The 26,441-nt window shown below is 43.7% G+C and overlaps 1 protein-coding gene across 2 annotated transcripts in view; it reads left to right on the top strand.

The window, feature by feature from the left end:
- The window catches only part of LOC146811925 (sulfotransferase 1C1-like), a 315,676-nt gene extending 310,642 nt beyond the window's left edge, over positions 1-5,034 (top strand). For both annotated transcript variants that reach the window (XM_085618882.1, XM_085618883.1), the window contains exon 8: positions 3,678-5,034. In XM_085618882.1, the coding sequence (XP_085475008.1) occupies positions 3,678-3,790 (113 nt within the window). In that variant the 3' untranslated portion in view covers positions 3,791-5,034. The remainder of the gene's footprint in view (positions 1-3,677) is intronic.
- The last annotated feature ends 21,407 nt before the right edge of the window (positions 5,035-26,441 follow it).

Here is a 26,441-nt window from a genome sequence, read left to right as displayed (position 1 = left end):
AAATTGACATTTGTACAACTGGACATGGGGAGGCAGATGCCGCGTTGGAGGCATTCTCGATCATCTCACGTACAATTGGACTCCTTCTTGAGGCTCCACCCACACTCCAGAAAGGACGTGCCAGGAGCTGGTTTGAATATGGCTGCTCAAGGGCAGCTAGGAATCTGAGGGCGGCCCTGCGTACCCTTCCAAAGAATCCCGCCGCGATAAGGGCGAGTCGAGGGATACACAAAATTGAAATAGCAAGGCGGAAGAATAAGCTCAAAGAGAAGGCTTGGAGTAAACGTAATGAGGCCTGTCGCCATAAAAAAAGTACCCATTTTTGGAGCATTGTCAACTGCCCCTTTCTGTCAGGGGAAACTCTGAGCCCCTAGATGCACATATTACAGAAGAGGATTGGGAGGGAAGTCGTCCCTCCTTATTACAGCAGAGGAAGTTATTAAAGATATAACGGGGCTGTCCAAGAACAAAGCACCTGGCCCTGATGGCATCCTTCCGGAACTTTTTTTCATCTAAACCTCAACTACGGGTGCCAATCCCCACTACGGTTATAAATGCTGCTATTAGCAAGGAATTGCCTAGCACCTGGTCCCTATCAACCATAGTTCCGGTTTTTAAGAAAGGAAATAGGGATAGAACGTTATACTACAGGCCCATATCCCTTTTGGATTCATCTGTCAAGGTGCTGGGACAGGTCCTGTTGGTAAGGTTGTCCACATGGGCTGATGCAAACAATATCTTGACAGATATACAATATGACTTTCGCCCAGGGAGGTCCACAATCGACCAATGCCTGAACTTGTATTTGAGTATCAGTAAATACACAGTTGCTCATTCAGGCAGGATATACCTCGCATTTATGGACTTGTCGTCCGCATTTGACTGTGTCAACCGAAATAAGTTATGGGAGTGTTTACAGTGCATTGGTGTAGACATAGAGATCTTCCTCTTCATCCAAGAGCTACACAGGGACACTAAAGCTGTGGTATGATTTACGAAAGAGGGTCAGGTTACTCGGCAATTCACTATTTAGAGAGGGGTGTGTCAGGGCTTTATCCTGACCCCTTTTTTATTTAATCTTTATATCAATGATTTGGAGAAGGCCCCGACTGTTACCCAGGTAGATGCCTCACATGTGGGTCGGCGTGGTCTGCCGATACTATTTATTTATTTATTTTTACAGAGTTTTATATAGCGCAAACTTGACCTTAATTGGGTATCAGAGCCCTGTGCATAGCACCAGTTACGGTACATGAGGACACACATTCATTTTTGTTACGCATGGGGAGATTAAGTGATTTGCCCAGAATCACAGGATGTTCAGCGTCATTGCCGAGACTCAAACACAATTCCCCAGATTCGAGGTCGATCGCCCTAGCCATTTGGCCAACTCCTCTCCCCTATCCCATCCTCTATACTATTGTACGCAGACAACGGTGTCCTCATGACTAGGACAGTGAGAGGACTACAAACCCCCCTCAATTCCTTTGTGAAATTTATGGAGTACCTGTTAGTCAACAACTCCAAATCCTACTTGATGGAGGTGGGTCCCGGTACACGGAAGTCCTTTAATTTTAAGGTGGGGTCTACATCGGTTCCCAAACCAGAGGCTTTTTCCTATTTGGGGGTCATGTTGGATGCAAAACTAAATTGGGGCCCCCTAAGAAGAAAGAAGAATGGGGACTTTTTAAGAGCCAATTCTTAACTTTGCCTCCCGGTTGGGTAGAAAACCAATAGGTGCAATACTAGAGATATATAGAGCCAAGTGCCTAGCGCAGGTTTCATATGGTAGCGAAATCTGGGGTTACTCCAAGGCCGAGGAGTTACAAAGAATTGAAAATTGATTTTTAACACGACTCCTATGTGTGCCTCAGGGAACTCCTACCTTTTTAGCACACAAAGAATTGGGTACGCCCTTCTTGTCAGACCTATTGTCGTTTCGCCCTCTACTCTACTGGCTTTAAGTGTGAGGGAATAAAGGGATCTCTTTACACAAAGATATCATAAGGGACTGCATGACTCTCGATCAAGCACACAGTATCCCCTGGTTAAAATATATTGGGGATGGGTTCAGGACACTGGGGAGGGCAGAACTCTATAGTGACCCGGACACCATCACCAGGAAAGATCAGGCTTGGGCTATGGAGCAATTTTTTAGCTTGCAGGCAGCAAAACAGGAGGAGTCAGAACTAATGAAGCCCAGCGTACAGAGATACATTATCTTAAAAACAGAACAATCAACGGAACCATACCTCCTTGGGCTCCCTAACATGTAGGATCGCTTTTTGTTGACAAGGTTCCGTTTTGCTTTATTTCATCTTCTCCTTGCCCACCCCCGAGGGTGTAACAAAAGCCAGACCTTGCCTTTATGCGGTTGCGACAACAGGTCTCTGCACGACATGATCCATTTTGTAATATTTTGTAGTTTTTATGAGGTACAGAGGAAGACTTTTAGAATGCCACTTTTAAAATCCCTACATTTTAATCAGGTACGTCCCGCTTTTACATTTTTAACGTTACTTACAGGGCCCACATTATGGTATGTCCTTAGGTTTTTTAAAGGCGGCAATTAGGCTCAGATCGAGTTGTGATTAGCACTTTATGCCCATTTTGCTGCTAGATCCTTTTTTATTCTGTTAACTTTTCACATTTGTGAGATATTGTATCCCATTAATTGATTGGGGGGCACCACGTTCCTTTTTATATCTGTTCGTACTGTTCTAAGTGTAACTTTTATGGTTTTCATTTGAAAAGCCGAATAAAGTTTATGATGATGATGATTGTTTGATAAAGCTAGGGTGAGTGAGCTCATTTAAGCTATGAGATGACTTTCTGCTGTTTGCATCATTTTAAAAGCAAATATTATCAAATACTTTTGATGCAACTGGTCAGGAAAGGTTATACAGAGACCTTTAATGTCTTAGCGCCTCAGTATGACATGCCTGCAAATCAAGATTCAGGTGCAAACTCTTGCTGCACCTTGATACGGTTTTAAAATAGTGCATTATTGCACACCCTGTGAGTGCTTACTCATACAATTTTTTGCAAGGCAAAGCTTGGTGCAAACTGTGAAGTAAACTGAGCACATTTAGAATGTACGCCTTTAAAAAGGTGGAGGCATGCTGTGGCAACATGTTCATTATTCTGAGATCTGAATCTCACAATGTTGCACAGATTATCACTCTTTAACCCAACCCCCAACACCTGCCATTAGCCATTCACCATTGAGATCAATAGCACCTCCCATAACATCAGCAATACCCCATCAAAAACCTTTTTCTGTGTGAAAACCTTTCCAAACTATTTTAAGAACACCGGTGCATGTCCAACATCTTCAATAACATAATCCTTTTTTTCTAACCTAATGCACAACACACCTTCCTGCATAGGGAAAACCCAAAACATCCACCATTACTAATACCTATGCAGTTCTTATCCGTATCAAAAAACTACGGACCCTTCTGAAAGTTCACTCATGACCACCCTCTGTTGCTTAAAGCCATTGAAATCACCAACGCTTGTAGGCTATTTAAAAACCCCTCTGGCACAGCATACCATATAAACATGTCAGCAGAGCTCAGACTGGTCAGCTCATTTAAGATACCCCACTCACAGCATACAAACTGGTGACTGATTTTAAATTCAGGTGTAACATCTCACTTTTCTGCTGTTCTTAGGAGAAATCGGAGATTGGAAAAATCATTTCACTGTGTCACAGAATAAGGCCTTTAACGAGGATTACAAACGCAAAATGGCGGGGACGACGCTGACCTTCCGCATGGAAAAATGATTTCACACGCTGCTGTAAGGATGCTGATTGAAGAGGCTGGGAAGTCTGCAGAAGGTGGGGAGCAAATGACACCACAGGTGCTCGGCTCAGACACCCCTCCAGCATCCTCTTTTACACTTTCCCTTAATGTGACATCAACTCATCGAGGCGGGACGTGCGATCTCGCACTGGAGTGCGGACGCTGCCTGAAGACGTTCTTAAACTTTCAGCAAGATGTTGGAAGAAGGTAGTGGCAGCTTTGGCGAGAACTCCAAATAGCCAACTGTATTTCTCACAGATAAATGCAGTCATTCTCAATTAATAATTGAATAGCTGTACAAGTTTCTAGAGTCCTTCGTATTTGTATTGCTGTATTTTGAGCACTGTCGGGCAAAAGGTCATATCACTGCAGTTTATTTCAGGATTTTAAAAGTACCGGATATCCTAAATGAACTAGATCCTGTACTCAGAAGAGGGGAAACAATGTCATCAAATGGCACACCCCAATTTAAACACAGAGTAATGCATCCTATCAACGAGCCTGCTCTGAACCACCAAGCTTCTGCGACCGAAAGATGATTTCACGTGTCTTCTCATGCCAGTAGCTGTCCCTCCTCATCTAGCTCCCATCCTCTTGTCTTGCATCCCTAAATGCAATCTTACATGCATCAGCAAAAATTGTATCAGATACCGAAAATAGGACCACATCACCCGGATATACAATCCCTGAAACATGTTGAACTGTCAGAACGTCTTGCATCACTTCTGAAGCAGCGAGACTGAACACGTCAAGAAATTCCATAATATATTAGCTGCCCTAGCGGGGTGCAACGTTCTGTAAAGCAATGACGCTGCACCTGGAAACCTCATGGAAAAAGCAACTTTGATACATTAATTCTTTGTTCATGCACGTATCAGATGGAGAGTATCCCACAAGACAGCAGATTCGCTCCCAACTTTTTTTCCTTCAAAAATGTTTTGACAGTTTACCTACTTCTGAACTACTTGCATATCACAAAACTTTGACATCCCCTAAAATTGTTCCACACTGAGGACTTCCTGAAGGAATGAAAACAGGTTAAGAACGGCTAGGCACACGCCACCCCAGAGTATCTACCTGTCTTTCTATGCTCTATAACAACCACAAGATGTCGTTTTTATTATATTTATCTAGTTGCTACCAACAAAGCATATTGTACTGTTTCATAATTGTATGTGTACATTTCTACTCCGTAAACTCATATTATTAATTAAAGCTACACATGTAAAATCAAATGTTTAATCTGTTCTCTCACATGAACCCATAATAAATAAATAATGAAGTTATCAGGTTGCTTTGCAAATCAAAATATTGCTGTTTAAAACATTTTCTAAGCCAATAATATTCCATGCCCAAGAAAGCAGATATCAGTATTTCGTAAACTCATTTCAGGACAGTCTGACAATAGGGTAGAGTAGACGCAGTACTGCAGTGAAGCGCTATATTATTTTAGGTCTTATTAAGAGTGGTACTAATTCTCTAGATGCAGACTCAGAACAGAACACAATATCCCAACCAAAACTTCTCAGTGCCCAAAGTTACCCAACCATTTACGCTTTACCACTTCGCTGCTAGGCGTCCCACCCCCCACCCCTGTAGCTTTTTGTCCACATAAGATATCCACGCCAACTTTGCATCCTTTTTTTCCAACATCCTGAGGAATTTAAAGATACTCAGGGTTTGTCGATTTCCATGGAGGAGATCGAGAAATATTCACACATTTCTGTGATGGAAAGTTCTGGAATCTGCAGGCAGCCACAAACTTCCTCATACCCAGCATTCCCCAAAGTCTCCTGATAAAAATGGTACCTCACTTTTGTGGGTAGGCCTAGTGCCTGCGACAGGAAATGGTCCAACACGCTACGTGGACACCACATTTTTATAGTGAAACTGACCCTTTTATTGCAATTTGCCTAGCTGTGGATTTTGGGCCTTAGCTCAGCCGGCACCTAGTGAAACCTAGCAAACCTATACATTTGTGAAGACTAGACACCCAGGGAAATCTAGGATGTGGTGACTTGTGTGGCTCTCACTAGGTTCAGTTACCAAGAATCCCTTGCAAAACTTAAACTTTGTAGAAAAAAAACACATTTCTGTGATGGAAAGTTCTGGAATTTATTGGCCGCCTCAAACTTCCAGCCACCCAGCATTTCTCAAAGTCTCCTGATAAAAATGGTACCTCACTAGTGTGGGTAGACCTAGTACCCACAACAGGAAATGGCCCGCAAAATGCCTATCTGTGGATTTTGGACCCTAGCTCTGCTGGCACCTACGGAAATCTAGTAAGCCTATACATTTTTGAAAACTAGACATCCAGCGAAATGCACAATGGGGTTACTTGTGTGGCCCACCTCAAACTTTGTCAAAATACAAATTTTCATTTTCCTAAAGTTTCTGTAATGGAAAGTTATGGAATTTGGGGGAGCTCGGGAACGCGCGCATGCGCCGATTACCCTGAAATGTGAGCAAGTGGAGGACGGCAGCCCAGAGACGCCACAGTGAAGGTAAGTCTTTTTTATTTACTTGGTATTGTAGTTTTAATTCATTTTTAATATGGGGGGTGGAGGCGGGCGGAGCAGAGCAGAGCAGAGTTCCACGGAGTTTGTCACCAACTCCATGGACCTCCGCGTAGTGCCGCTTTGCCAGCTCCGCCCAGCCTTACTCTGCTGGCACCCATGGAAACCTACCAAGCCTTTACATTTTTTTTAAGTAGACATCCAGCGAAATCCAGGATAGGGTGATTTGTGTGGCTCTCACTAGATTATGTAACCCAGAATACCTAGCAAACCTCAAATGTTGTCGAAAAAATACATTTTCCTAACATTTCTGTGATGGAAAGTTCTGGAATCTGCAGGCAGTCACAAACTTCCAGCCACCCAGCGTTTCTCATACTCTTCCAATAAAAATGGTACCTCACTCGTGTGGGTAGGCCTAGTGCCCGCAACAGGAAACGGCCCAAAATGCAATGTGGCCACCTCACATCTTTCCAGTGATAACTGACCCTTTTTTCACATTGTGCCTAGCTTTGGATTTTTGGAGTCTGCGGGGAGCCATAACCTTCCATGCAGCCAGCATTCCCAAAAGGTCTCTCAATCAAAATGGTACCTAACTTGTATGGGTAGACATCATATTTTTCCATAGAAAACAGACCCTCTTTTGCAATGTGCCTAGCTGTGGATTTTGGACCCTAGCTCATCCGGTACCTATCGAAACCTAGCAAACCTATACATTTATGAAATCTAGTCACCCAGAAGAAACCAGAATGGGGTGACTTATGTGGCTTTCACTATATTATGTTACCCAGAATTCCTTGCAAACCTCACACTTTGTAAAAAAACACTTTTTCCACACATTTCTGTGATGGAACGTTCTGGAATCTGCAGGCAGCCACAAACTTCCATCCACCCAGCATTTCTCAAACTCTCCCGATAAAATAGCACCTCACCTGTGTGGGTAGGCCTAATAACCGCAAAAAGGAAATGGCCCAAAACGCATTTTGGACACATCACGTTTTTCTTGTTAACTGACCCTTTTTTTGCATTGAGCCTAGCTGTGGATTTTGGACCCTAGCTCTGCTGGCACCTATGGAAACCTACCAAGCCTATTATTTTTTTAAACTAGACATCCAGCAAAATGCAGGATGTGGTGACTTGTCTGGCTTTCACCAGATTATGTTACCAACAATACCTTGCAAACCTTAAACAAGTTTTCCTAACATTTCTGTGATGGAAAGTTCTGGAATCTATGGGAGCCACAAACGTCCACCCACCCAGCATTTCCCAAAATCTCCCAAAACAAATGGTATCTTACTTGTGTGGGTAGGCCTATTGCCAGCAGCAGGAAACGGCCCAAAACGCCACATCACATTTTTCCAGTGAAAACTGTCCCTGCTTTCGTATTGTGCCTAGACTTGGATTTTAGACCCTAACTCAGCCGGCAACAAAAGAACACTAGCAAACGGATAAATTTTCAAAAATTAGACATCCAACAAAATTCATGATGGGGTGACTTGTGTGGCTCTCACCAGGTTCTGTTTCCCAGAATTGCTTGCAAACCTCAAACTTTGTCAAGAAAACACATGTTCCTAACATTTCTGTGATGGAAAGTTGTAGAGTCTGTGGGTAGCCACAAACTTCCATGCAGCCAGCATTCCCTGAAACCTCCCGATAAAAATGGCATCTAACTTGTATTGGTTGACCGAGTACCCGTGACAGCAAATGGACCAAAACGCAACGTGGACACATCACATTTTTCAACAGGAAACTGACCCTTTTTTGTAATGTATGTGTGGATTTGGGACCCTAGCTCAGCCGACACCTAGGGAAACCTAGCAAACCTATACATTTATGAAAACTAGACACCCAGGAGAAGCCAGGATGGGGTGACTTCTGTGGCTTTCTTCACTAGATTCTGTTACTCAGAACACCCTGGAAACTTCAAAGCTCGTCCCAAAAACATATTTTTCACACATTTCTGTGAGGGAAAGTTCTAGAAATCTGCAGGCAGCCACAAACTTCCATGCAGCCAGCATTCCCCCAAGTTTCCCGATGGTACCTAACTTGTATGGGTAGGCTAGTACCCGTGACGGGAAACCGCCCAAAACAGAAAGTGGACACATCACATTTTTTACAGTGAAAACAGAATCCTTTTTCCACAATGTGCCTAGCGGTGCATTTTGGACCCTAGCTCTGCTGTAACCGTGGGCGGAAAGCTCCACTCCACCCGCGGAGTTTTGCCTACTCTGTGTTCCGCGGAGAACGCGGAGTAGGCAAACCTACGCACACTGCGCCACCTGCCTCCACCCCATATTAAAAATGAATTAAAACTACAATAACAATTAAATAAAAAAGACTTACCTTCACTGCAGTGTCCCCGGGCTGCCGTCCTCCTCTTCCTTGCATCTAAGGTTGATCTGCGTATGCGCTCACGCCCGCACATGTGCATTCCTTGCGAGAAATGCGCATGCGTAAGTATGCCCGCATGCGCAGATCACCCTGAGACGTGAGCAAGTGGAGGACGGCAGCCCGGGGATGCCACTGTGAAGGGAAGTTATTTTTATTTACTTGGTATTGTAGTTTTAATTCATATTTAATATGGGGGGGTGGAGGCGGACGGAGGGCTGAGCAGAGCAGATTTCCACGGAGTTTGTCACCAACTCCGTGGACCTCCGCGTAGTGCCGCTCTGTCAGCTCCACTCAGCCTTGCTCTGCTGGCACCTCCGGAAATCTAGCAAACCTTTATATTTTTGAAAACTAGACATCCAGCGAAATGCAGGATAGGGTGATTTGTGTGGCTCTCACTAGATTCTGTTACGAAGACTACCTTGCAAACCTCAAACATTGTAAAAAAACAAATTTTCATAACATTTCTGTGATGGAAAGTTCTGGAATCTGCAGGCAGTCACAAACTTCCAGCCACCCAGCATTTCTTGAAGTCTTCCAATAAAAATGGTACCTCACTTGTGTGGGTAGGCCAAGTGCCCGCAACAGGAAATGGCCCAAAACGCAATGTGGCCACCTCACATTTTTCAAGTCATAACTGACCCTTTTTTCGCAATGTGCCCGCTGGCAACAAAGGAAACCTAGCAAACGTGTACATTTTTAAAAACTAGACATCCAAGGAAACCCAGTGTGGGGTGACATCTGTGGCTCTCACCAGGTTCTGTTTCCCAGAATCCCTTGCAAACCTCAAATTTTGTCAAAAAAACACATTTTCCTAACATTTCTGTTAAGGAAAGATTTGGAGTCTGCAGGGAGCAACAAACTTCCATGCAGCCAGCATTCCCAAAAGGTCTCCCAATACAAATGGTACTTAACTTGTATGGGTAGGCCTGGTACCCATGACGGAAAACAGCCCATAACGCAACTTGGACACATCACATTTTTTCACCGAAAAATGACCCTTTTTTGCAATATGCCTAGGTGTGGATTTTGGACCCTAGCTCAGCCGGCACCTATGGAAACTTAGCAAACCTATACATTTATGAAATCTAGACACCCATGAGATACCAGGATGGGGTGACTTGTGTGGCTTTCACTAGATTCTGTTATCCAGAATTCCTTGCAAACCTCACACTTTGTTATAAAAACAAACACTTTTTTCACACATTTCTGTGATGAAACGTTCTGGAATCTGCAGGCAGCCACAAATTTCCATCCACCCAGCATTTCTCAAAGTCTCCCGATAAAAATGGTGTCTCACCTGTGTGGGTAGGCCTAATTACCGCGACAGGAAATGGCCCAAAATGCAATGTGGACACATCACATTTTTCTTGTTAACTGACCCTTTTCTTGCAATAAGCCTAACTGTGGATTTTGGACCCTAGTTCTGCTGGCACCTACGGAAACCTACCAAGCCTATTCCTTTTTGAAAACTAGACATCAAGCAAAATGCAGGATGTGGTGACTTGTGTGGCTCTCACCAGATTCTATTATCAAGAATACCTTGCAAACCTCAAACTTTGTCAAAAAAACAAATGTTCCTAACTTTTCTGTGATGGAAAGTTCTGTACTCTGTGGGAGCCACAAACGTGCACCCACCCAGCATTCCCCAAAGCCTCCCAATAACAAGCATTTTCAATGCAATAGGTCTCGCATTTGCAAGAGTTTAAGCTATTGGCTTTGAAAATTAAAACGGTTATTATTTATATGTTTTGCTAATTATCTCGTAAATAAAAGGCATGTCATTTACAATGCCAATAGCTCAAACTCTGGAACAAACACAGAAGACTTTGTGCCCTTAGTGATACGGATTACAGTTCCAAAAGTGATGAAATTAGACGAGACTACAAAATCGTCATTGGAAGACGGCTGTTTAACAATATCAAACTCCATTTTCTGTCAGACTCAAAAATACCGATGCTGCCACCCTGCACACTCACCTCTCTTCTGCCCATGTCAATTCAATTCAATTCAAATAGACTTTATTCGGATTTCAAAAAAACATCCATAAAAGCACAAAACCAAAATTTAAAATACACAGTTGATCACTACAATTTTAAACCGCAAATTAAAATAGCACATAAAATATAACTTAAAAAAAAAACCAACAATTAAAATACAATTATACAGTCTTGCTAAACTGTACATTAAGCCATCATACGTGCAATATATAAAAATATACAAAAATGTAACCACTAACTTTGTAGAGATAGGGCAAATACAATGCATTCAATTTGTACAAATTGGCTTTAAAGTGCGTGATGCATATGTAAACTAACATTGAGTTCGTGCAAATTGGCTTTAAAGTGCAAAATGCATATGTAAACTGACATTAAGTTTGTGAAAAATAGGCTTCAAAGTACAAAATACATATGTAAACAAAATCACTCAATTTTCAGAGACCTGCGTGAACATACAATTGCTTTGAGAAAGCCACTAACTCTAAAAATTAGTTCGTCCGATCCAAGCGTTAAAAATTGGCTATAAGCATGATTATGGTCAATCAAATCATGTTTCCTGCAGTAGGGGATTAGGTAATGTTTTGTATATTTCCTATAAAAACCACAGCCAAAAATAAAATGGAGCATACTCTGGGTTCCACCGAGATCGCAAGGACAATGTAATTTTTCCAAATTTTTAGTGTAACCCAGTGGAAAACAGATAAGGTTTACAATGCTCCTGTCTCTAAATCTAAATAGTAAACTCCTGTTCCACCTGCCCAATTTTTTACGTAAATAGGGCTGGGGTAACGTCGGAGGTACAATATGTGGCTCCCGGATCATTAAATAATTTATTGTGGATAGTTTCAGTGAGTCCACTCTTTCCCTCTCATTATAAAAGTATTGATAGAGTGCCCTTCTCACCAGGTTTTTATGGGAGCGGTCAATCTGTTCGGGATCTGTGAAAAGGTGACCATAGTTAACACTCACAAGGCTCCTTTCCACCGCATTTATCCAGGGGATTAAACTCGAGTTCTCACTTTTCAAGCAATCCATAATGATCTCACGGGAAAGGGAAGCTGCTGGGTTTTGCCAAATCCTTAACCAAAATAATGCAGGTCTGGCCCTTATAAAGTCCTCGATGTAATGTAATTTTAGTTCTATATGACATACGAAGGTCGGTGCACTGATAACCCCCCCCAGGATCTTCCGACAGAATCTATTCTCTTCTCTTTGTAATTCTGAGCAGTTCGAGAACCCCCAGACTTCTGCTCCATACGTTCCAGTTGGGAGACATTGAGTCCGGTAGATTTGTAATAGACTGGAAACCACATCTGCCCGACGTGGTTGACGAAGTGAGGTAACAGAATTGATAGATTTAGAAAGTTTGTTCCTCCCCATTGCAACATGTGGTTGCCATGAACCGCTATTAGAGAATAGCAGACCCAAATAAGGGAAAGTGCAAGTGCTTTTTAAAGTGTTTTGACCTATTGTAATCTTTGAGATTTTATAATTTTTAGGGCCGCAGGTCATTATAAAAGATTTGCTAAAATTAGTGCACAGACCTAGATCAGACATGTAGTTAACAAATCCCGATATTAAAATGCGTAGAGCATTCGGGGTGCGGCCCATGAGGACCGCATCATCTGCGTAAAGTAACGCCGGGATGGGTCTCTGATTAATGGTAGGGACATCCTTTGTCAGGTTACATAAGGAGTTAGTTAATTCATTGATGTATAGTATAAAAAGCAAGGGGGCCAAGACGCAGCCTTGTCTCACCCCCTTGCCAATTAAAATATCATTTGAAACCTCACCTTCATTATTTATTCGTACTCTAGCTTTCAAATTACGATGGAGGTTGGCCAAAAAATGGACTAGAGGTTCATCTAAACCATAATTTAAAAGAATAGACCATAAGCGAGAACGGTTTACAAAATCAAAAGCTGAACTTAAATCCATAAAGCCAAAATATAAGGGGGATTGTTTGGCTCTTGTATATTTAGCCATTAGGAGATTGAGGTTCAGGCATTGTTCCACCGTACCAAGTTTACTCCTAAAGCCCAACTGGCAGCGATGGATAATGGAGTTCTCATCGGCCCAAGTACTGATTTTATTAAATAGAACCCTTCCAAGGACCTTCAGGGTGTTATCAATCAAAGATATTGGTCGATAACACCCCGGGCCCATCCTATTTCCTTTTTTAAAAATGGGTACGATGGTACTGTTGGACCATGTCGAGGGGATGGATTTCTTACTCAAGTTATTAAAAAGATTACAGAGTAAGGGGGCCCAGAAACAGATGTTAGATTTTATTTGGTCAATGGACAAGCCATCAGGGCCAGGAGCCTTATTGCCGGCACTATTGTTGATGGCTTCCTCCACCTCCTCTAATGTTATAACTATGGTACTATCAGGGAAGGTGTCCTCGGTTGGATCTCCAACTGCGGCATAAAGCTTAGAAAAATGGTTAACCCATGAATCACCTGTGATATTGCAGTTTATCGGGGTAATATTACTACCCAGGGCTCTCAAATCCTTTACTTCACTCCAAAACCCTGTCGAGTCTTTTAGAACAGCAGTTTTAGTTAGATTGTCCCAGTGGCTTATTAACAACTCCTCAGATCTAGCTTTTAGTGTATGTTTATATTTAAGACGTAATGATCTGACGAGGGACACATCTCGGGGATTAGCTTCCAAGGCCCTTCTGAGCTCTCTATTAGCCCTCGAACAATTGGTGTCAAACCATCTATGGTTGTTTATGTTGTTCTCTTTTATGGGTTTGGAGATTGCCCTTTTTATATCTGCACATAAATCGCAAAAGGACTTGATTATAACAGTGCCGCCAAATGTTAAACAGTTAGCAATCAATAGAGGGTGATTCTTAATCACATTAGCTAAATTCCCTTGGTTATCAATCCCTCTCCATACAATCCTTAATCTATCTGTAGATGTAGTAATGTTTGAGGCCCCAATCTCATGTGGGCCTATAGGTTTTTTAATGGATTTAAGGTAAATTACTATTGGCAGATGATCACTATATGAACTGCTGACAACCTCAGATTTGAGTAACACACTACTGAGGAGGGAGGAAGTAAATATATAGTCAATAGTTGTTGAACTTCCTCGGCCAATGTAAGTGGGAGCCGGTGCTTTTTCCTCAGCAATTCCACCGTAGCCCATTACATCATCTAAATCCCTGCTATATAATAAGTCCAATAGTTCGGATCCTCGTCTACAAGGCGGGGATACAGAATGGATGTGAGCATTGAAATTTCCACCTACACAAATACCATCAAATTGGCCATACTTTTCACCATTAGCAATTTCATCAATGAAATTAAACAGTTCTAAGAAAATAGGATTGGGATGGTTAACGAAATCATTGTTATAAAAATGTATAAAACAAATCTTTAACCGTGCAGCATATTTCACGGCTATCAAGTGTTTACTGACCACATTTAATTGTTCAATCTTCACATCCTTGGCAATTTTTGCCCAGATAGATAGACCGCCACTGGGTCGCCCCATAGCAGGAGATGGTACAATAAGGTTATGACAGAAAAAGCCCTCCAATAATTGAGCACAAGTGCACCAAGTTTCTTGCAACATTACCACATCAAAATTACTTATCCAAGTAACCCATTCTTTAATTTCCATCTTTCCTGGGAGCCCAGCGATGTTCCAACTAATGATACTCAAGGTATCAATTGGTAAAATAATGGGCGAAGAAGGAAGGGCAATGGGAAGATCGGGGCATACTACATGAGGTGGTACTAATCTACCTGGGCGTGTCTTATCGATGCATGTGAGATTTGTTTCTTCCCGAGGGACAGTACTAGTAACCTCATTGGATATGCTAGAGGATGTTAGTTGTAGTCAATCTAGGCTTCCTAAGTCAGATAGGGCGGTAAATCTGTTAAATAAAGGGAAAATAGTAGGGGCCGTTTGAAGTGGTCTATGGGGAGGCCTATAGAAATAACCCAGTGGAAGGAGAGTTATTGCAGTGGCGAAACTGACGTGAGTGTTATGATTATCCATAAAAAATCTAACTGAGTTTGAGTGTCTAAAATTAATCACTATACAGTCCCCGCTAATGTTTTTGTACTGTGGACCCACCCAACACACCCGACGGGTTGATATAATTTCATTTGAGATGTCCCATCTTGCCCCTTTATGTTTGGTCAACCAATCGATACATTTGTTGTGTAATTGAGCCCATGACTCATTTTGACCTTCTTTAAGGGCAGGGACACCTGCTAAAACTAAAACATATGGGCTGGCTTCTGGGGGTAAGTGAAGTGGTGGCCCTTGATTATTAGTGGGTCTATTTTTTACAGGTACACCTCCACTGTTTCTTGCACCATCCATGGTGATGCCTGTCCTGGCTAGTGAGGTGACTGATGGAATAGTAATAGCCTTGACATTTGAACTTACAGTTTTGGCTATTGCAGTACCTGCTACTTTAGAGGGGTCATAAGTTACACCAATGTTCCGTACGGGTGGGGTATTAACTATGCTACAGTTAGAGGAAGCATTTTTAGAAATAGTTGGGCCTTTGATGTTACTAGACCCAAGGTCAGCAATAACGGCCGGACCCCCCTCCCTCATACCATTACATAGTAATTCTAACTCCTTCATAAATTTCTCGCCCCGAAGAGCATCTAAACTGACAATACCTTTCCTTTTAGTTTCCTCTTTTTTGATAAGGTTTTCGATTTTATCTAGTCTCTTAAAAATAGTATTAAATTGTTTAGCTATTTGAATTTCAACTTTTTTAAAAACGGTATCTACAATAGTTTCAATCAAGTTGCCATTGGGTTTAGATTGAGTATTTCGGTCGGAGAACTCAGTCTGCGTACAGACAGAGTTGTCAATTCCCACAAACGGCAACATGTAATCCCCACAATTGCCTTTGTCCGAAGCTGGAGGCTGTAGTCTGCATGCAGAAACAGGGAGTCTCTCAGAGCCTTTGTCCAATAATGATAGTGGAGGCAGTAAATCATCAGTGTCAATTGGTGTTACTATTTCACAATTTTTATCTTTGTGCCACATACTCTGTGGAGTGGGTTGATTTCTGCAGCGGCTTGGTTGTTTCCTTTTATTTACAGCATTTTTGGCAGGGCCTCTCTTACGTTTTTCCCCTGCTGTTTTGTTAGTAGATGGCGTTGTATCTGTTTCAAGTTCCAATGAAATAACAGTGACAGGAGCACTCGCCAAACTGGTAGCTCCAGGAATGGGGGCTAATATGTCAACTTGAACAGTTGGTTTGGTGACAACTACAGCAGGGGAGAGTGGAAGGCCATGATTAGAAGTAGCCTTTAAAGATTGGGAACATGGGGGAGTAATAGTAGATTGTCCAATAGACATCCTTCTTTCGGTGTCTGCTATCTCATTGGAAACCATAGTGAGAGCGTTGGTCAACAGTGTATCAAACGATATCGGCAACTCAATGGGAACAGCAGGAGCTACAGGTACGATCGTGTTAGTGCGTTTTCCCATAGTCTGTTTAGTTACCTTCGCAGCCTGTTGTCGAAAGAGGGATGGCCCGCCCGACCGCTGGTGACCACTGAGGGCCACAGAGGGCCCGCCCTTTGCCCGGGCTTCGTCCGGCGCGTCCCGCGAAGCGGGTCTCAGCGGCTCTTGTGCGCGCCTCCTGGCACTTGCGCTGCGTCAATGGACCACGCCGCCGCTGGGACAGCCGGGAATTGTAGTCCCGGGGCGGCGACGCTGTGAGGTGCTGCTGAAATGGGCTGGCAGTGGCGGCGTTGCATGCAGGTCAGGACCGCAATGAAGGAACTGCTCACGAGGCCCCCTTGACTCTTGGCGGTGGCGGTATAGGTAGCACAGGTAAGACTACTCCCCCCCGCTCCGCCGGTCTCAGCGGCTCTTGTGCGTGCCTCCTGGCGCTTGCGCTGCGTCAATGGACCGCGCCGCCGCTGGGACAGCCGGGAATTGTAGTCCCGGGGCGGCGACGCTGTGAGGTGCTGCTGAAATGGGCTGGCAGTGGCGGCGTTGCATGCAGGTCACGACCGCAATGAAGGAACTGCTCACGAGGCCCCCTTGACTCTTGGCGGTGGCGGTATGGGTAGCACAGGTAAGACTACTCCCCCCCGCTCCGCCGGTCTCAGCGGCTCTTGTGCGTGCCTCCTGGCGCTTGCGCTGCGTCAATGGACCGTGCCGCCGCTGGGACAGCCGGGAATTGTAGTCCTGGGGCGGCGACGCTGTGAGGTGCTGCTGAAATGGGCTGGCAGTGGCGGCGTTGCATGCAGGTCAGGACCGCAATGAAGGAACTGCTCACGAGGCCCCCTTGACTCTTGGCGGTGGCGGTATGGGTAGCACAGGTAAGACTACTCCCCCCCGCTCCGCCGGTCTCAGCGGCTCTTGTGCGCGCCTCCTGGCGCTTGCGCTGCGTCAATGGACCGCGCCGCCGCTGGGACAGCCGGGAATTGTAGTCCCGGGGCAGCGACGCTGTGAGGTGCTGCTGAAATGGGCTGGCAGTGGCGGCGTTGCATGCAGGTCAGGACCGCAATGAAGGAACTGCTCACGAGGCCCCCTTGACTCTTGACAGTGGCGGTATGGGTAGCACAGGTAAGACTACTGCCCCCCGCTCCGCCGGTCTCAGCGGCTCTTGTGCGCGCCTCCTGGCGCTTGCGCTGCGTCAATGGACCACGCCGCCGCTGGGACAGCTGGGAATTGTAGTCCCGGGGCGGCGACGCTGTGAGGTGCGGCTGAAATGGGCTGGCAGTGGCGGCGTTGCATGCAGGTCAGGACCGCAATGAAGGAACTGCTCACGAGGCCCCCTTGACTCTTGGCGGTGGCGGTATGGGTAGCACAGGTAAGACTACTCCCCCCCGCTCCGCCGGTCTCAGCGGCTCTTGTGCGCGCCTCCTGGCGCTTGCGCTGCGTCAATGGACCCCGCCGCCGCTGGGACAGCCGGGAATTGTAGTCCCGGGGCGGCGACGCTGTGAGGTGCTGCTGAAATGGGCTGGCAGTGGCGGCGTTGCATGCAGGTCAGGACCGCAATGAAGGAACTGCTCACGAGGCCCCCTTGACTCTTGGCGGTGGCGTTATGGGTAGCACAGGTAAGACTACTTCCCCCCGCTCCACCGGTCTCAGCGGCTCTTGTGCGCGCCTCCTGGCGCTTGCGCTGCGTCAATGGACCGCGCCGCCGCTGGGACAGCCGGGAATTGTAGTCCCGGGGCGGCGACGCTGTGAGGTGCTGCTGAAATGGGCTGGCAGTGGCGGCGTTGCATGCAGGTCAGGACCGCAATGAAGGAACTGCTCACGAGGCCCCCTTGACTCTTGGCGGTGGCGGTATGGGTAGCACAGGTAAGACTACTCCCCCCCGCTCCGCCGGTCTCAGCGGCTCTTGTGCGCGCCTCCTGGCGCTTGCGCTGCGTCAATGGACCGCGCTGCCGCTGGGACAGCTGGGAATTGTAGTCCCGGGGCGGCGACGCTGTGAGGTGCTGCTGAAATGGGCTGGCAGTGGCGGCGTTGCATGCAGGTCAGGACCACAATGAAGGAACTGCTCACGAGGCCCCCTTGACTCTTGGCGGTGGCGGTATGGGTAGCACAGGTAAGACTACTGATGAGGGAATCAACATACCGTGCCTTTTAACCCTGAATGAATGAGATGGCTCCTCGACATTGCAGCAGAAAGGTGCATTTCTAACGCAGCATCTACTCAGGGTTAAACTGAGTTACCTCATCATATGAAGTCAATTTGCTGTCCCGTGTTCCTCGGTCTAAAGAATTCTGAAGCCCTCAATGTATCACTAAATTTGGTAATGAGAACTCCTGCTATTACAACGCTTAGTAGCACACACCCACAGCCGCCTTTCTCTACCCAATATGCTGTGGTTAGTGTTATAAATTTGGTTTACTTCCTGTGACATGGTATGAAGAATGGAGCTAGCGAGATAATGAGCGCCTGCTTATGTTTTTTAAACCGCGTTGCTCAGGGGGGGCACTTCTGTGGAGTTGCTTTACAGTATAACCTTTTTTTAAAATCTGCAGCCATAGTTCTAAAATAAAACGCAAGAGAGGCCCTATTCAGATGCCGCACGTGACGGAGCAACTTTAAGAAACGCCCCAGAGAGACAAAATCACTCGGGTGACGTGCAGGAGACAATGTGGCTCAGACACCTGATGGTCAGTGCAGAAAACGAGTAAAATGTATATATGGTGGAGCCAGCTCAAAACGAGGCAGAGGGGAGGGTGAAGCCAGCTTTGCCTGTGGTAAGCACACGTGGATTGAAGCCATTACACCATGAACGTAGACACTTCATGTGCGGCTGAGTGTCTATACCGGGGTACACACCTGTTTGGCATGTGGCAGCAGACACCCTTTGTCACCCCGCCCTCATAGTGTGTGCAAGGCAGACGCCACGAGGCACTTTACCGAGTTAAAGCAAAACGTGATAGCAAAACATTGTATGATTATAAAATACGTCCAAATAAATCAAGTACAGAAAGAAAGCGACAAAGCTTCATTATTAATAACAAAAAAACACAAATCTTCCATGAACAGCTGAAAAGGAAAGAAGTGTGTTTAACTGTAGCGAACAAGAGGAAGGGGGTTGTAAAACAAACAAGTGCTTTGGTGTGAGTTGATTATAAAGGTGAAACCAGAATCCACCTAAAGGTGTCTGCAGTGAGACCGGCAAAATGAAAACCGCTTCCACTGACCAATGAAAAAGAAAACAACAAGACGGAAGAGACATCGTGCACAACAGACGCTGTGCGCGTGCACATCATCGCACGTGTCTGCCGCTTGTTTATACATGCATCGCGCTTTCACCTGAAGTGAAAGCGCAATGCATATATAAACACACGTGTCTGGAAGAGACGCCGTGCACAAGCGTGTGCAAGCGAAATCTCCAGTCCGGGTGGGCGAGGCCTAATGCTGACAGGGCACACTTGTAGGAGTGTGAGGCTTAGTAGTTGTGTTGTTATTAATAATTATACATAAAAAATTACTAATACCTGCAGTCAAAGAGATTCTTGCAGCTTTGGGGGCCTGGTATAATCGGACTCTTCACACTTTTAGGAGTGTGATGGTTAATTGCTTTACTTTGGCAGCGATGGCAGGGGCAATGGGTGGGGCCAGCTCTAGTGCCCTCCTGACTGGGGCCGGGGACTTCTTTTATTACAAATTAAGCACTGTGTGTAACTATGGGATTCCACAAGGCGCGTGTCAAGAATAGGAATGCTTAAGGTCCTGGGCACAGAAAGCTCTACCCAGGCCTTTGGTAAATGACTGCAAGTTAAGAATGGTAGTGAACCGAACTGCTTACATGACAGCATATAAATATGAAAATACATATGTTTAAATCTGATTTCAAAATGGCCAGAAGCATTGAACAGGATATCAATTAGAGACGGATATGTTTAAAACTTCACCCTTTATAAAATTTACATAATTCCTCATCTAAGGAAGCCTTCCCCTGCAGGCTATAAGTCCCAAGCAAAAAAAAAGGTAAAAATATGTTTTTTGCAGGGTATTTTCTTGCAAGTCCTCATTTTGCAAAGCTGCTTATCCCTGCATTTTTTTTAAACTTTGCAAACTTGGAGATCCTGAAGTTTGGAAACAAAACTTCACAAAGTTTGCTGTGGTTAACCTTTGTGACTTCATGACACCGAATAGAGGTAGAAACAATAAAGGCAGATTAGGTCACCTTTTTATAGTTCAGGAAACCCAAATTCCACATCTGTAATCCACTGAAGCTGTATTTATAATAACATATGTACGTGGGTTTATGACTGCCCTGGGTACCTCCTCTTCTTTGTCATCATGACAAAGTGCTGCCTTTGGAAATGGAGCACCCTGCTGGTGAGAAACAGTTACCGTGAAAAGGATACTAAAAGAAACAGGAAATAGAATTAGCTTCGGAGGCCGCCCGTCCAAACGGAACCTGCAGCAGGCTGAGTGCAGGCAAAGCAAACGTGTGTGTCCGGGATCTGGGGTGGAAATGAACGCAATATGTGAGAAGAACAGCAGTAAGAGGGCAGGTGAAGGGGAGGACAAAAGCTATCGAGGAGGGACAAGAAACAGGTAAGGACACTGCTCTGATAAAAAAAAAGAGTACAGAAAGATGAATGCACCTCGTGCTGAAGAGCAAAGGAAAATGTAAAGTGGGAATCACATACTAGTTGTCAAAAGTGGCTGTGAAAGTGATGCGCGCGCGAGCGCCCGCCACGGTGAAAGTGAAAGCACTGCGTTTGCACATATGTTTCCCATTAACGTGAGACGTGGCGGGGGAGGGGTGGAGGAGCGTTGAAGGCGAGCAGCGCGCTGAAAGGCTTAATGAGCCATAACAAAAAGCCAGATGGTGGCTGCACACGAGCACGCGCGCGTAACCGCAAGCTTGAGGCCAGCAAAAGCGTGTGGTAGTGTTGCAGCGCAGAAACCTGGGTAACGGGAATCCGGACATAAACCCGTACCAATTATCCTCGCTTCGTCACAGACCAGATATCACATTAACACATTCACTCATACAATCATTGGTGGGGCCCATAACACCAACATTCACACTTCACTTCTCAGTGGTCTGCTTTTACAGGAGAGATGAATGTTCCAAGCGCTGACATGAAAGGAATTCCTTATAACCTATGAAGAGAAAATTTATTTTACACATCTATACACTATTATCCTTACACCTATAAATCTCAAGCCTAAACATTAAGATACTCCTCCCACGTGATCAATGGATCATTTAGTTGGATTAGTAAGGTGATTTAGAACTACTAAAACACGTTTGAGATTCTGATCAATCCTCTCTCAATAAACGACAAAAACACATTTGCTTGTTATTCAATATTTGTTTATTAAATTATTGCAAGAATGTAGTTCCATCTAGTAAGTTTATTAGACCTTACGTAAATCACAGAACACCATATTTACCTAATCTGGCTATCGGTCGTCCTCTAAGTCATCAAATTTAGTCGTCAATCAGTCGGAAATCGAAAGTTCTTCGTGCAGCACGCTACAGTCCCAAGAATGGACAAGGACCAGAGACATGCAAGCATCTATCAGTGCCCATAGATTTTATGAAGTCCTTAGTTTGTCAAAGAAATGGGCAGCATTCAGTCTGTCAACGATTCAGGAACGCAGCAATCACGAAGCGACACTGTCGTCTCCGTCAGCAATAGCGAAAGCACGTGTGTGTAAGAGTAAGCGTAAGCGAGATTTCTTCTCTATTCTACCGTCATTTTTATAATAAAAGTAAAGTCAAGATGTTACATTTTACAAAATTTGGGCTTATCCCATTGGTCGGTTGGGATCGTCCGGTGAGGTTTCACACAGTTCAGGAGGTTATGTCACTGTACATGATCCTTCCGGTTCCTTGTATCTATCCATTGTTAGTGTACTTGGCGGGCTTCCCACCGTTGCCTTGCTTGGGTACAGTGAGACTAGGGTCATGTCGAGGCCACTGGAACATGTTGTAGCGCAGGCGCACTTCGCCCAAAACCTCGTGGAATGGTGGCCATCACGTTGTCGGCCATCTTTGCTTTTAGGCCCAAAGCGCAACTTAAGCGAAACAAACACAAAAGAGTAATTAATACATAGAAATAATGAATAAAATGTTAAACTCTCACTAAGTCCCCTATGTGCTTGTAATTATCTAGCGTATAGCGACATTTAAAGCGTTCATATTCACCCATTTGATGTCCTCTGGTGCGACATTACAAAAACGTCACAAAAGCAACATATATCATGCGATATTCTATTTTCTAGTGTTAGTATGGGTACATATTTTAATTACGAATTATTTAGCCAATGAAATAGCAAATCCCACGTGTTTTTCGTACTTTAGTAATGTTGATTAAATGTCAAGCAAACACATTAATAATATTATAATTAATAGAATATTCTAATTAGTATAGGCATACAGAATAGGGGGGGTATACAACATTTTGTACTACCCGCTCCATCAAACCCCCTTTGGTGATTTTATCACCACACCATTAAAAATTTGTATTACTTTTCATGGAGTTGAAATGAGTTCTTGCTTTTATTTACATCTCAGTCTCCCCAATCTCTTCTCTTCTAGCTGTCTTATACATATTTTCTTTTACTTCTTCTAATTCTATTTCTTCAAACTCTCTCTCTTGTTTCTTATCCTTTCTTCTTAAATTTTCTCTTTTTAACTTTTTCTGAATTTTCTTCTTTTTATGACAGAGGCATCCTAATCTTAATATTAATACTAAGAAAATCACACATGTTAATGGAAATAAGATTTTACCTAAAAAGGTACTACCTAGGTTTACTAAGAAGTTTTTAATAGAATATATTTATTTTCCAATTTTTTCCCAAACACCTTCAACCTCCAATGGTGCAATTTCATCATGCAGATCAGTTATATTTTAATATAAATTTTCAAATCTTTACTTTCGTATGGAATGTAAGTACAACAATGTTGAACTTTCAGCATTCCACAGACTCCACCCTCTTTTGCCAATAATATATCAAGGGCAAGTCAATTTTGCATTACCATGCCACGCATGGCAACCATTTAGGTATTAACCAATAAAAATCCTCCAGCGGTGCTTGTTGACAAGCGATCCACTACTGTTGATAGTCTTCTAATTTTGTTTGCATTCAGAGATATTCCCACTGCTGGTATCAATGCTCCAAAGATATCACCTACAATTTCTGACCAAGATTCTCTCTTTCTACGTGCTAAATAACTACCTAACTTATGTACACCATATTCTCCTCTTCCCATATGAAAAATCTTTGGGAAAAACAGGCCTACATAACATGTGCCATACCAATGGTCTGGCAAACGATAATACGCTTTGCTCCCGCAAATGAAGTATAATCCAGGAAAAACTGGATCCCTTCCTCCTTTAAATCCCCATCCACCCATGATTTGGTATGTATCATGGCACTCACTGTTAGCTACAAAGTAATTATCATATGCAGTTTGATTCCTTCTAATACACAATTTCCCTTTCTGAGGCCAATCTAAAGCCATAGTTGGACTAGCTTCTCCCTTCAAGTGTTATTCCATTTCAACATCCCAGACTGTCTTTTCCACCTTTCCCTCAGATGCTTTCCTTTGCATTTTTAATCTCCTTTCTTCAACCATATCCAAAAATGTATTTTCTTCTTTCTTTAAACTGCAAGTCAAATTATTTCTAAAAATATATTCTTATGTTAGTTCTTTAGTCTCTCAGAAAAATTCACCTAATACCTTGGCAGGTTTTACCTTGTTTAGCTTGTTAATTGATGGTACTTGTGAAAATATGTTATCTATATCTGAAAAATAATATTCTAACTTCCCTGTTTGGTAAAATAAACTAGCAATCACACTACATGTTATTCCATATGTTACTGGAACGTGGTGATAAGTCACTCCCTCCGATACAGATGCAGGTAACTGCATACAAACGTAGCAGTCCCTTACGTCCATTGTCTTTACATATTCATACAATAATTTAGAAAAAACATTGTTAGAAAAATCAGTTATTGACCTGTCTTTATGCAAATAATTTCAGTCTATTTTAGTCGGAACTATCTTTTGAATCTTTTCTATGTTAGTTTTGTTCTCACTATGTCCTTCTATTGTATCTATAGTAACCTTAAATGAGATCATCAGAGCTAGTATACTCCACAGAAGCATTAGTAATCCTGAACAACAACAACACATTTTACACCATGGCTTCAAAAATATACATCTACTTTTTCTACTATCTGTGTTTGCCATTTCTGTAAAAATGAGCAGTGTCTTTTGACTTAGCCTCTTCTACTTCACAACTAGTTTGTCTAACCCAAGGCTCTAAGCACCTACTTGGTTCTACCAGTTTTTGTCTTTTTCCCGTATTTTATTGTCTTTCCATTAGCAGCTTTCTTGTCTCCTTCAGTTTGGCATCTCGTCGTCTTTCACCTTTCCTTCGTGATCTGAATACAGAATTTCCTGAACATCCGCTTCTTCTCCAATATCGGACAAGATAACTCTCAGGATTTCCGATTCCTCGTCTTCCTCAACCACTTCCGGTACAGTCACGTCTGGGTTTCCTTGGCTATCCGCCTCTTCTTTTATTTCAGGCAGGGCCACATATGTCCATTCTGGCGACTTATACTTCTGGTTAGGTTTCCTCGTTCTTTTGCTGTCTCCAATTACAACTATTTCTTCGTCGTTTGATTTCTCTTGACTTGTTACTTCATTCACCTGTTCAGCTCTTGATGAATTTACCCGTGTCAGTCGATATCTCAATCTCTTTATTTTATTCGGCCAAACCTCGTCTTTTGCTGATCTTTTCCGTTTTCTTCCTTTATCATTCTTTTCAGTTCTCCAAGCTCTCTTTCTTAAATTTCGAACTTCTGGTACTTCGTCTTCACTTTCCTCTGACTCTGTTTCAACTTACTTTTTACTTTTGACCGCTTTTCTTTCCACCGCTTCTTTCGTTTTCCCTACTTCTGTCCCTCCTCGAGTTTCCGACGAACAATCTTCCTGCTGACTACTTGTCCCTTCCTCTAACTGGATGTTGGAGTTCCCTACACCTCCTCGGGGGTCTTCCGCAATAATCTTTCCCTCTCTCTCTGTATCTGGCACCTGTCCATCTAAATTTGCTATCTCAGGTGGAATTTCTCGCAGTTTTTCATCTGGAACTTCTTTATCAACAATTTCTTTAATTGTCTTTTCACTGTCTTTTTCTTTTCTCGAACGTAGAGTTCCTTGTTCAGTCTCTGAGTCTGAGCTGGTATCAGAAATCTGTAACCTTCTCCTCAGGGAAATACTTCTTGGGACAAAAGTTAGATCTGATTCCCCCCTTTCAGGGTTTTCTTTTGTTCTTGTCTCTTCATCATCTGATTCAGTACTAGATTCTGATTCATCAAAATATTCTCTTTCGGTGCTATCCACTGGATTTGGAATTCTCAATGTGTGACTTGCATGAATCCAGTTCTTGATTCCAGCACACTTCACAGCTGTTGTTGTAGTCAAAATCACTTGTCGTGGTTTTCCCCACCTTGGGACCAAACAGTTTCTTCTTCTGTGCACTTTGATTCTTACCCAGTCCCCTAGGCTCAGATCATGAGCTTGCTTCTTTTCAAGGGTGGTGGCATCTGCTCCAACCTGATGAAACACAGATTGAACTGTGGCAGCCAGGCTTTTACAGTAATCCAACACCATGTCATCAGTTATAGGCAACAACTTGTTGACTGGTATGAACACATGACGAATTGCTCTACCCATGATAATTTCATGGGGGCTCAACCCTGTAGTTCTGTCCGGAATTGATCTAATAGTCATGAGTACTAGTGGCAAGACATCAGGCCATTTCATACCCATGGCTAAACACATTTTCCCTATCCTGTTTTTGATAGTACCATTCATTTGTTCCACCACACCAGAAGCCTCTGGGCGATAGGCACAATGTAGTTTTTGTCGTACATTCAATGCTTCACAAATCAATTTTATGATCTCATTATGGAAATGTCTTCCTTGATCTGATTCAATTGTTACTGGGAACCCGAATCTGGGAATAAATTCCCTCAAAAGCAATTTTGCCACTGTGATTCCATCATTTCTTCATGTTGGGTATGCCTCTACCCATCTTGAAAACAAACAGACCATAACTAGAACATACCTCAACCTGTTACAGGGAGGCATTTTATTGAAATCTACTTGCATTCTGGTAAAAGGCCCTCCTTCTCGACCTATTGTTCCTAGACTCACCACTGTCTTCCTTCCAGGGTCGTATTGCTGACATATAAGGCATCTCTGACAAAGACTTTCTGCTAC

This window comes from Triturus cristatus, chromosome 7, assembly GCF_964204655.1.
Source record: "Triturus cristatus chromosome 7, aTriCri1.1, whole genome shotgun sequence".
In the NCBI taxonomy this organism is placed as follows: Eukaryota; Metazoa; Chordata; class Amphibia; order Caudata; family Salamandridae; genus Triturus; species Triturus cristatus.
This window is presented reverse-complemented; position numbering and strand designations above follow the sequence as displayed.